Source organism: Lathyrus oleraceus, chromosome 1, assembly GCF_024323335.1.
Source record: "Lathyrus oleraceus cultivar Zhongwan6 chromosome 1, CAAS_Psat_ZW6_1.0, whole genome shotgun sequence".
Classification (NCBI taxonomy): domain Eukaryota; kingdom Viridiplantae; phylum Streptophyta; class Magnoliopsida; order Fabales; family Fabaceae; genus Lathyrus; species Lathyrus oleraceus.
In genome coordinates, this window is record NC_066579.1 from 450,923,031 (window position 1) to 450,936,625 (window position 13,595).

General features: G+C 31.4%; 1 protein-coding gene across 1 annotated transcript; it reads left to right on the top strand.

The window, feature by feature from the left end:
* Window positions 1-3,541: 3,541 nt before the first annotated feature.
* Window positions 3,542-4,231, top strand: LOC127115257 (uncharacterized). Its single transcript, XM_051046842.1, has one exon. It carries the CDS (start codon window positions 3,542-3,544, stop codon window positions 4,229-4,231), a length of 690 nt encoding a protein of 229 aa, XP_050902799.1.
* Window positions 4,232-13,595: the final 9,364 nt, after the last annotated feature.

A 13,595-nucleotide genomic window follows, 5' to 3' on the forward strand; every position in this document is an offset into this window, starting at 1 on the left:
TTCCTCCTTCTTTGCTTTTTTCCCAGCTTAATGTACAACATCTCTGAATCAGATCGGTAATGAAAAATCAAGACATAACCAACTTTATAATTTTTAGATTTTGCATAGTCATACCAACAATTTTCAAGATACATTTCAGTATGTGGTCTTTTTTCTTTAAGAATCTCGCAATCATTCATTTCATCAAGGTTCATCAAGATTATAACACTTTGGCCTGCAGGTAGACCATTCGTAACAATCTCAGTTGAAAAATACTAAAATATTTGAATGTTCTCTCAGTTTATAAATAACCACAATAAAGAAAATGAAAAAAAAATTGAAAAAGATAAACTTGTAAAATGCTATTCAATATGATATAAGAATTATCACCAAGATATTGTATTCGCTCTTTGATGCTCTTATGATTTCTTTCTCCTAAAACAAATCTGCATTATAATAGTGTATGTTGGGATGCAATGTTGTGTATTGCCATGACTATCATTCTCGTGATGTACCGCATCATCCCCTACATTATCTTCATTGGCATTTATTTCAGGGAACAAAACGTCTTATTCAACACGATTTGGAGGTTGTGCATGATCGACTTGCATCTTCACCCCTATTATTTCCATCACTTCGTTTGTTGTATAGGACAAAATACGACATGTTTGAAACATTTAATAAATAAAAAAACAGGTGAAAGGATATTGTTTGTTGGAGAAAAAAATTTGAAGGACAGTAAATTTAGTTTCTAACTTGCATGAAGAGGAATGGGACATTGAATCGATTGTGTCAATAAATACACACTCTGATTTTTATCATAATTGGATATTCTGATTTCCCAAATTCTAATGAGTATTCCGATTTTCTCATATTACAAATTATTGTTTCCAACAATTTGAGTATTCAATTTTTCACTTTTGTAATTGGGTATACCATTTGTCAAAATTATAAAAATTATGATTTTGAGCGATGTTATATATATATATATATATATATATATATATATATATATATATATATATATATATATATATATATATATATATATATATATATATATATATATATATATATATATATATATATATATATATATTTCTCATATTGTGTATTTGAGTGAGGAAACTTTCATGGACATCATTCAGAATATGGTTCATGAGGTTGGCGAAAATTCAAAAAAAAAAAAAGTTTGCTAAAAAAAAGATCACACTATTAAAATAGTTGTTAAGAAAATTGTGAATATTGTGGAAGTACTCAATGTTGTGGAGGTAGTAAATCCACCGTTGAATAATGAAAAGATTGTTATGAAAGTTGTTAAGGAAGAAGATGTTGATACTGCAAATGTTACCATGGTACTCAAGTTGAAAAATATGTTCTAAAGAAAAAACATGTTGCCAACAACAAATCTGTTGGCAAATCTGGGCATATAAAAGGGAAACAACAATCTGTTATGAATGAGAGATTCAAATGAAATTAGTGAAGAATGGATCAGGGACCAAATAATATTCTTTAAAAAGCAATCTAGAAAATGCAATCATCAAAATAAGAAATGTTCGGATAAGCTTATATTTGTGGATTATTTATTGTTTTGTGCTTCAAACGGTTTATTAATAAGTCTAAATAGTAATAACACATTTAATGTGATTGACATGTTTTTAATATCGGGAAATCATATATTATAATGTGTATTAGACAAATATGAAAATAATGTTAATAATGTATTATAAGTCAACATATTATGTTCCTTTATGTTGTATAAAAATTTTGTTTCTTTATTTATAAAACACATCTTACAACATACTTTATAATAATTAATTATGTACAATAAATATGAAATATTATTTATTTGAATTGATTATCTTTATTGAAAAAATATTGTTGTTGTACGTAAGAAAAAAGAATCACATAATAATGTAAATTTGTAAAATTAGATAGAGAAGTAAATATATTATGTTCCTTTATATTATATAAAAATTTGGCTTCTTTATTTATAAAACATATCTTACAATACAACATATTTTCTAATGTACAATAAATATGCAATATTATTTATTAGAATTGAATAAAGTTCACTACTAATACAATTTGATAAACAACATTATCATAAACAGTCAGTGAAATAAAAATTATTGGAATTGAATAACTTTGTGAATGGTAAAAAAAATATCCAAAAACTTGATTAACAAAATAAAGGTTAATGGATATACATCTTTAATTTATAAAGAGGTTTAATTAAGACATATAATATATGTTTGTAATGGAAATATGGATAATATAAACTAATCACGAAAAGTCAAAGGTAATTGGGATTTATTATATACTCATGTTCATTTGTAATTGGTAACAATTATTCTGATTTTATTATATATGGTTTTTTTAAAGTATTTATAATAATGTAGTAAATAATTGTACTTAAAGTAGTAACATGTCCGGATAGAAATCTTATCAATGTATAAGATAACTAATATATTCTAATATTTAATAACATATAATAAAAAAACTAAACATATCCTGATATTAAGATTGATTCTTCAGTCGGGAAAACTATCGATGAAGACGACAACATGGCCACAACCTTTTAGGATTCAACATTCTTCATCCTGCCAAAAGAATTACAGCCAAACAAATAAAGAATTATATCATACTGTAATACAATAAAGATCGGATAATAAACAACGGTACTTTGTGTGCAAAACTTACATTTTAGTTTTCAGTTTTTGCTATGGTTGGGTATTAAATTCAGGTCCTAATCCATGGCATTCATGAATGTTACTGTCGGCTACTTTGTTAAACATATATTTTGATTCTGTTCATATCCATATGATTTGATTTTTACTGATCATTATGCCTTATTATTTAATCTTTGAATTAAATTTGTGCATAAATTAAAATTAATTTATAATGTTATTATTTTGTTAAGCAAGAGATCTTATTTATTTAATTTTGTTCTCTCATATAATTGAGTTACTATGTCTAGTGATCGTTATAATTTTGATTAATTTGGATTAGCCACGACATCCTTAAACTAATTGAGATTATTTTTTTAAAGTTTTGAGATCACATAAATTATTAGACATAAAATTGTAATTAATTATACGTGGTATAATGAATTTTATCCTACATGAATTTTTATTATATTTGTATGATTAATTAGGATAAAATGTCAAAATATTTTCATAACTTGCCCACAGGAATTATGAATTGGTACATAATTTGATAGTTTTATCATAAAGTATTAATCTTGGATAGAAAAACAAAATTATATCATGCACGTAAAGTGTGAGGTTTGAAAAATCTATCGCAATTTTTTTAAAATCTTATTACATTAAAATTTAGCCCACATGTGATTTTAATGTTGCAAGATTTATTTTATGGTATGTTTATATTGATAATACATACAATTTGGATAATATTTATGCCTCAAATTTTGACATCAATTTTGTTTATCTTTTTAGCTTCTCAACCTGCTAATTTTTCTGATATCCGATGTGATATTCCCGAGCTCAGATGAGATAACTATAGGGTGTGGAAGGAAAGAATTCTCCTTCATCTAGGATGGATGGACATATATTATGCTATTAGGAAAGACGAACCACCTGCAATTACAGATGAAAGTACTCTACCTGCAATCGCACTATATGAGCGGTGGGAGAGATCCAACTGGCTCAGTGTGATGTTCATTAAGACTAAGGTCACAGGTGGAATACGTGGTTCTGTCGATCAGCATGAGAATGTCTGCGATTTGCTTAAAGCCATTGACGATCAGTTCGTCACTTCTGAGAAGGCTTTGGCAAGCACATTAATTATGAAATTTTCCTCCTACCGACTCATCAGTGTGAAAGGTGTGCATGAGCACATAATGAAAATGCGTGATATTTCAGCTCAACTTAAGAAACTTGAGGTTGATATGTCTGACTCCTTCCTGGTGCACTATATTATGAACTCACTTCCGTCTGAGTATGGGCCTTTCAAGATCTCCTACAATACACATAAAGACAAATGGTCAATCAATGAATTAATGACCATGTGTGTTCAGGAAGAAGAAAGGCTTGTAATGGAACAGAGTGAGAGTGCATTGCTAACAAGCACTCGCAGGAAGAACAAAGCTTTCAAAACTGACAAGTCACAAGTCAATCAGAAAGGGAAATTCAAAATACCACCGCAAGGTGAAATCAAGAAAGAAGAAAAGTGTTACTTCAGTAAAAAGGGAGGACACATGAAGAAGGAATGCCCTGGATTCAAAGAATGACTTGAGAAGAAAGGTAATTTATTCTCATTTGTTTGTTATGAATCTAATATGACCGATGTTAATATTAACACCTGGTGGATTGATTCTGGATCAATAATCCATATAACAAATTCCTTACAGGGTATGCAAAACCTAAGGAAGCTAGTGGAAAGTGAGCGGACTGTCCTATCAGGAAACAGGATGGGCTCACATGTGGAAGCTATTGGAACTTGCAATTTAATTTTGAATAATGATTTTGTTTTGAAATTAGAAAGGACCTTTTATGTACCAAGTTTCTCACGAAACTTGATTTCAGTTTCTAGACTTATACCTTTTGGGTATTCCTTTAATTTTAAAGACACCTTATTTGAATTATTTTATAATTCGGAATGTGTTGGGAATGGTATATTGTCTGATGGTCTTTATCGTATTAATTTACAAATCGAATCCATTTATAGTTCAATGCATGTTCAAACTGGCACTAAGCGGTGTAATATTAATGAGAATTCTTCTATGTTATGGCATCAGAGATTAGGACATATCTCCATAGAGAGAATTAAAAGGTTAGTAAAAGATGGGGTACTTAATACTCTAGATTTTGCTGACTTTGAAACTTGTGTTGACTGCATTAAGGGAAAGCAGACTAACATGTCTAAGAAAGATGCAAATAGAAGTTCAAGTATATTAGAAATAATTCATACAGACATATGTTATCCTGATATGGATGCACATGGTCAGAAATATTTCATCACTTTCATAGATGATTACTCACGATATATGAATATTTATTTCCTTAATAATAAATATGAAGCATTAGATGCCTTCAAAGTCTTTAAGGCTGATGTTGAGAACCAATGTGGAAAACAAATAAAGATAGTGAGATCAGATCGGGGTGGTGAATACTATGGTGGATACACTGAGAGTGGACAAGCCCCTGGTCCATTTGCTAAGTTTCTTCAAGAACATGGGATTGTTGCCCAATACACCATGCCCGATTCTCCAAACTAAAATGGTGTTGCAGAAAGAAGAAACCGAACATTATTGAACATGGTGCGGAGTATGCTTAGCAACTCTAATCTTCCTAAATCATTGTGGAATGAAGCACTAAAGACGACTGTGTATATTCTAAATTGGGTTCCATCCAAGGCTGTCCCAAAGACACCATTTGAGTTATTTAAAGGATGGAAGCCGAGTTTACGACATATGCGCGTTTGGGGATGTCCGTTTGAGGTGAGGATTTATAACCCACAAGAAAAGAAACTAGATCTGAGGACCATTAATGGGTATTTCATTGGATATGCCGAAAGGTCTAAAGGTTATAGATTTTATTGTCCATCTCATACAACTAGGATTGTGGAGTCAAGAAATGCAAAGTTTCTTGAAAATCATTTGACTATTGGGAGCGATCAAATCAAAAATTCAATTTCTGTGCATGATCATATAGAGTATGAACCTTCCACTTCAAGTAATAGATTGGTTACTTATTACAACATCCCTCAAGTTCAAATGGATGTTGATCAACCAATCATCGAGACTCCACAAGCTACTGATGATCCAGTAAATCAAGTTGGTCATCAAGATGATGAACAATTAGTTGAACAACAAGATCCACAAGAAAATGTTGATCAAACATTAAGAAGATCTACTAGGACAAGAAAATCAGCTATTCCTAATGATTACATTGTGTATCTACAAGAATCTGACTATAATGTTGGGGCTGAGAATGATCCTGAGAGATTTAGACAAGCCATGAGTTGCAAAGAGTCAAATTTGTGGTATGATGCCATGAATGATGAAATGAATTCCATGAAAAACAACGACGTATGGGATCTTGTAGAGTTACCTAATGGGGCAAAGGCCATTGGTTGTAAATGGGTCTTTAAAACCAAGAAAGATTCATTAGGAAACATTGAGAGATAGAAGGCCAGACTCGTTGCTAAGGGATTTACTCAAAAGGAGGGAATCGATTACACTGATACTTTTTCTCCTGTATCTAAGAAAGATTCTCTTCGTGTCATCTTGGCATTACTTGCACATTTTGACCTTGAGTTGCATCAAATGGATGTGAAAACAACCTTTCTTAATGGTGATTTAGAGGAGGAGGTTTATATGAAACAACCTGAAGGTTTCTCTTCTAATAGTGGTGAGCATTTGGTTTGCAAGCTTAAGAGATCCATATATGGTTTAAAACAAGTCTCTCGTCAATGGTATCTTAAATTCCATAAAACGATATCTTCATTTGGGTTTATTGAAAACCCCATGGATCAATGTATATACTAGAAGGTCAGTGGGAGTAAAATTTGTTTTCTCATTTTGTATGTGGATGACATACTACTTGCAACCAATGATAAAGGTTTTTTACATGAGGTGAAACAATTCCTCTCTAAAAACTTTGATATGAAGGATATGGGTGAGGCATCTTATGTCATTGGCATTAAGATCCACAGAGATAGACTTCGAGGAATTTTGGGTCTATCACAAGAAACCTACATCAATAAAGTTTTAGAGAGATTTAGAATGAAAGATTGTTCACCAAGTGTTGCACCCATTGTCAAGGGCGATAGATTTAATTTGAATCAATGCCCTATGAATGATTTTGAGCAGGAACAAATGAAGAACATTCCATATGCTTCTGTTGTTGGAAGTCTTATGTATGCTCAAGCATGCACAAGGCCTGACATTGCATTTGCTGTTGGAATCTTAGGAAGATATCAGAGTAATCCAGGTATGGATCACTGGAAAGCTGCAAAGAAGGTGTTGAGATATCTTAAAGGAACAAAAGATTACATGCTAGTGTATAGGCAGACGGACAATCTTGATGTGATCGGCCATTCAGACTCCGACTTTGCTGGTTGTGTTCATTCTCGCAAATCAACATCAGGATATATTTTTATGATGGCTGATGGAGCTATTTCATGGAGAAGTACTAAGCAAACCTTGGTTGCTACTTCTACTATGAAAGTCGAGTTTGTCTCATGTTTTGAGGCTACTTCTCATGGTGTATGGCTTAAGAGTTTTATTTCTGGGCTTAGAATCATGGATTCTATTTCTAAACCTCTGAAGATTTTTTGCGATAATTCAGCAGCTGTCTTTATGGCTAAGAACAATAAAAGTGGAAGTCGAAGTAAGCACATCGACATAAAGTATTTAGCCATTAGAGAAAGAGTTAAAGATAAAATAGTAGTTATTAATCACATTAGTACTGATTTAATAATCGCTGATCCTTTGACTAAGGGCATGCCACCAATAAAATTTAAGGATCATGTAGAGAACATGGGACTTGGGTCCTCCTTATGATTGTATACATACAGTTTATTAATAAAACTCTTATATTGTGATGTTTTCTCATTTTCATGCGCACATCAGTTTGAGAAAATATGTTACATCTGGACCAAGAGTAAACATTGGTTTATTCATCAAGTTAGTTACCATATTACATATATATACTTGAAAATAGACATGTTGTAATACATAGATGAGACTACTCGTGTTTAGGGGGACTATCTCTATGATTCACATATTTATTTCTTGAGTAAGTTTTCCATTACTGATTTATGCCAATAATCAGTTCTATGGACCAAGTGGGAGAATGTAATGGTTTCTTATTTTTATTATAATAATTATTAATAATAAAAAACCAATTTTAATGTGGTCCATATTTTTGGGATTTTGGTTCTGAAAAGGGTATGATTTATTTTGGTTTTAATGTAAATTGATATGACCATTTAATTGGGTGGTAATGAGTTTTAATGGCTTTAAATTCTTGATGGTAGAATCAAGCCTATAAATAGTCTTTGGTCCCCAAAGCTTTCTCTCATCAGAAAAGAAATACACCATCTATATTGAGAGAGCAAGAGCTTGGAAGAATCAAATGCAGTGCACTCACAACACTGCAAAAATGGCTGGAGGTAAAACCTCTAATTCTATTTCCGCATTTTGTTTTATTGATCTTGTTGTTCTTTTGTTATCATGAAAACCAACTATATAGTGCATTTGTGATGTACTTCAACAAAATCATTCTAATGAAGTTAAAGCAAAAATAATAAATAAACAATCATAATAGAAAACATGAGAAAAACTCATAACTGAAATAACATTGAATCAAAATAAATTAATTCTCAACTTACTATCTATAAGCTTTCAAAAACTTATTTAAAAACAATATTTGTCATAGCCTCCAATGGTTGGATATCTTTATCATGAATTAATATCTTAAGATCTTTTTTGATTTTTACTCTTAATATTGTAATATATAGTTAACCGTGTTTGAACACACTTTTAGGTAAATATATTCGACATAATCAAATGATTGACCTTAAAATTTGTTAATTGTCATAACATAATAGATAGTTATAGAAAATTGCCTTCTAGACATCTTGAAGGGCCATGGGGACCGAATAGGAGTAATATCAATTCTTGGGATATATATGATACCTCATATGTCTTTACATGAAATAATATTTGTCTCAATGACATGGTATGTCAATCTCGTAACAATGAGTCGTGTTCCATTGCACAAACCTTATGTTTAATCAATATTTTTAAGAAGCATAATTGGAATGTCAATATTCAATTTAATATTGTGATTGGAAGGCCAAAAATTCTAAGTGTATTAAAAAATTCCAGAGTTAAAACATCAAAAGCTACATTGCCATCACCATCATGCGTGTCGACTGAATCGAAACATAAATATTTCTTTTCTTCTCCTATAAATATCCAAATGCTATTGTATTAGTAAACATTTATAGATTGTCATATATTTATACAAATATAAATATGAACATCACCATTTACCTGGAATGAATTCCAATACATATTGGTTGATGACATCAACAATCTCAATGGTTCCAGCTAATATTGCTCGTGATTGCAAAAATGTTTTGTTGTTGTAATTCACAGCAAAATTTGGATATATGTTTTGCACTATGGCTTCAAGTGGATCGTCAAAATCTGTGATTAACAATTCAGTTGGGATGGTAATGTCTGCACAACCATCATTAGGTTCTGCTAATTTTCCATCGTCGACTTTCAATATTTGTTCTAAGTCAGATGGACTTGAGTTTGTGGCAGACTGTTGAAGTCACATGTTCTTAGTAAGTTTAAAAACCACACAATGATCCCTTATGTATGATGAATTTATATTGGCCCATATTATATTTGAATGACTGCCTCTTCGTATAACTGGTAGAATCTGCCAGAAATCGCCACCAAAAACAACTATTTTACCTCTAAATATTTTATCGGAAGATTTGGATCCGCCCATGATGTCTTAGAGGGTTTTATCTAATGCTTTGAAATAAAATATGTGAGTTATTGAAGCCTCATCCCAAATTATTAACTTGGATATTTTAAGTAGCTCACCACTGTCACTTTCTTCGTTTATATCGCATGTAGAAGACTCAAGTGTAGGAATTGGAATCTTGAACTTAGAATGTGCAGTTCGACCCCTCGGAAGTAAAAGTGATGATATTCCCGATGAAGCAACCGTTAAACATATATATTTCCTTATCTTATGTAAGAATCTAATATTCTCCACATATACGTCTTACCTATGCCGCCATATCCATATAAAAAAACACTCCTCCTTTTTTATTTTTCACTACTTCCATGATTTGCTTGAATACATCCCTCTACTCGTCTATTAGATATTTCACAGAGTTATAAGAAAAATGTGATTCAATTAACAATAGAAGTGTAATTAATACATTGATTTACCTGTGATATTTTGATATAAATTGTTGATTCTTGAAGTTGCTCAGCTGGATCATAGTTTAGCTTTTCATAAATAAGCTTATTTCCCAATTGCTCAACCACATAGCCTTTTGGGGAAGGCATTCCAAGAAAGTATTTTAAACTCTTGTGATTCCGTTGAATGAGTTTTCCAATTTCAATCATTGTTAAATTCATTATTTCTTCATCTGATAACCGTAACCCTATGAAAAAAATGATGGAATGCTTTAGATATGATGTAAATAATGTACTTATTATAGTAAGCATTAAAAATTGTAATAATAGTATTAATACCTCTGTTGTTTGAAGTTCTCTATTGAGCATAAAGTATTCCATTAGATAAGAGATGACATGTTTTACCCGATACATGCTTTGACTTGTTCATGCTACTTGTCAATAACATATGAACAAAAACTAATCTCAAATAATGACGGGAACCCCAATGGTATGCCTCATTAATAGAAGATGTGAATTCTTGATAATCATCGATAAAACCCATGGAAAAACATGCATCCTGGAAAGTATCATATTTATATTCTTAACAATTTTTATATCTTCATAACTGCACGGGCCTTTAACATATGTTAGCATCAATCTGAGATAGTACAACTCCCTGGTAGTTGGAAGAACCCATATTAGTCTGCCAATTGTATAACCTCTTTGACGTGGTTTCCACTCTTTTTTCTTTTTCTTTACATAAATAAATTTTGAAACAAATTTGTTGTATGTTAATTGTCATGCTTCGGGATACTTCTGGTTGGCTTCAAACCATAATGTGAACATCGATTCAGTAACACTCGGTTTCTCGAGTACTGTATTGATACAATCCAAGTCAGTATAGTATACTGAGTTTTCACCTTCACAATGAAAATACAGTCTTTCGACAGTTGGTTTCTACCATGAATAGGGAAAGAAAAAATCCTTCAAGATGCCTCGTTGGGAGAAACATACCTACAATCAATATATTGTTTGATCTCATCAATATTTTTCTGTTCAACGGAATTTGCCATCTTCATTCAGGACAATGGCAACATTAATTTTATCATAACCTTTGTTGATGTACTTGAATAAATACTTAATTGATGTACTTTGATTGCATCATTCCATGCTAATATGAGCTATAGACTTCAGTAACAACTTTGCATTGTATGGAACAACATTCCTATTATCGATTTCAATTCCATTCTTAACAACTTTGTGACCATTGTCCCTTCTTCTATAAACCAGATATCCATCTTGATTAACAATTGTTTCCTACCGAAATTCTTTAGGGAAGTATTTAGAACATTTCCCATCTTTCATACACGAGGAAGATCAATTTCCACTTCCACATGGCCCATGAATCATGTGAGTTTTAACTAACTTATATAACTCTTCATGAATATCTTTGTCTGGTATTTCAACTGATATGATATGATCAATATCATTTGGTGTTGGATATTTATTTGATGGATGAAGGAAAATCAGAATGTGAGCATGGGGTAACCCTCTCTTTTGAAACTCAATGGTATACATATCTGTAAAAAAAAATGTAATCGAAAATATACATATTAGTTGTTGAACAATAATAAGAAAGTAACTAATTAACATTGCATAATAATATCATTTCCTGGCTTAAATGTTAATTTACTTACATGCAAGAACTTTCCCCATTACACTTTTCTTTGTCAGATCGGACAATAATTCATCGAATTTCATCTTAAATATTCTTGAAATGTGTTTTGGATGATATTATGCTTTTAGATTAATAGAACCAAGTAAATGATGCAATTCAGGCCAGTTTGGGTTACATGTGAATATGATGAAGAGATCCATAAATCCAACATAACTTCAAATTGTCATTATGTCAAAGTATAACTGATCCATGTATCTACGACTACCAACATATGACGACAGTAGGATAACCCTCTTCCTTATGTTTGCACCATGTGTTTGACAATTTAATTTAGCATCGGTCAAATAGTGATACTTACTAACTCTAAGTTTTGACTGGTTCTTTCTGAGCCATCTAAGCCTTTATGATTCCGTCATGGTAAAACCATCTCCCAAAAATGGTTGGTAAAGCCTTTTTAATCTCAAAATTTTTATGCCTCGTTTATTCTGGATTGAATCCTAAAGGAGAACCATTCTCTTATGGTAAGTCGATTTCTTTTTGTTGCTTGTTCCCATGGTATATCTTCATTGTCCTCTTCTGAATGTCTCGAGTCTATAGCACGCCAATTGTTAGAACTTTTATTATGATGCCTCACATTAGGTCTATAACCATCATCCCCCAAAGGAAAAGGTAATGGATATTGATATCATAAATAAGATATATGATACTCATATATACTTTATAGTTCACCATATTGTTTCTGCATTATAATGTCTCTCTTTTCTGCAGTATCAACATCTCTAACAATAAGAGCAGCTACCTCATAAATAGTTGATTGATTGTATATCCTTCCATTATTACTTCGCTTAGAAATTAGACGAAGTTTTATGTCAGAAATATTTCCTTCACACCGTCTATCCCTTGCCATTCAGAGATATTGAGCATGAACATTGTGTGCATATAACATCTCATAAAGTTTTTTCATTGTATTAACATCAACTCCATTTCTTGTCCTACATTGTAATGAATTAGCCTGTGAAATTTGGTATATAGCCAAAATGAATATTTATAATTAGATTGGTATTAATAAACAAACTTGATTCCATCTACTATATTTTGAATTTCATGCTCCGAATCATAAATATACAGATGTGCAAAGCGTGGATTTTGACCGAGCATCAGTAACATGCTTCATATCCAATGACATGATTGACATTGAATATAAAATTGGGAGTTCCTATACCATTGTTAAATCGACGTCCATTTTAGCACCAGGAGATGTAAACGCAAACATCATGTTGTAAATACGAATTTTTTGTTGGAAGTTTTTTAAGTCAAATGAATTATGGTCAAACAACAACTCCTGTAAAACCTTGGGTGGTGTTTTTAATAAAGGAATTTGAACCTTTCCTTCCCCACAACACATGAAAAATTTAGGATTATCCGCATGTCGACATTTATATTTCCTTTCTTGATACCACATATTTGCACCACAATACTGACAACAAATGATTGGATCTCCTATATCATAATACTATCCTAAATATAAAAATAAAAAAAGGGATGCAACCTTGTAGTGATTTGTATTTGTGCATTTTCAAAAGCAACTTAGTTTTATAAAAATACCAGAATTTTGCCTATCTCACTACATAACATCATTCCCACAATAATCGTCTTCCTCATCCATACTCGAAATTGTATATGAACTATAACCTTCTAAAACAAAAAAGTATATTTTGATTATAGAGATTTATGTGCTTAAAATATAAGGTTACATACTGGAAAAATAATGGTATACCTTATAATCACCGTTCATATGATCGTCTGTACTATCATCTTCAAAAAGTTCATTGGTTTGAAAATCTGGTAATTGGGAACTGTTTGAAGATGTTAAACTTATATTAGTAATTATAGTATCAAATCTTCTATTTAAATTGACTCCAAGTTTGTCAATGCTCCTGCGTGATACCCTACTTGATATGATATTATCTGTGGTACTTGTAAAAGTGTTTAAGATGGAGTTAGGCAAACTATGTTGAACAGAACTTGATATACCTCTGC

Excerpts from the sequence above, each read along its gene's own strand:
- LOC127115257 (XM_051046842.1), top strand. The coding sequence starts at position 3,542 with ATGGACATATATTATGCTATTAGGAAAGACGAACCACCTGCAATTACA.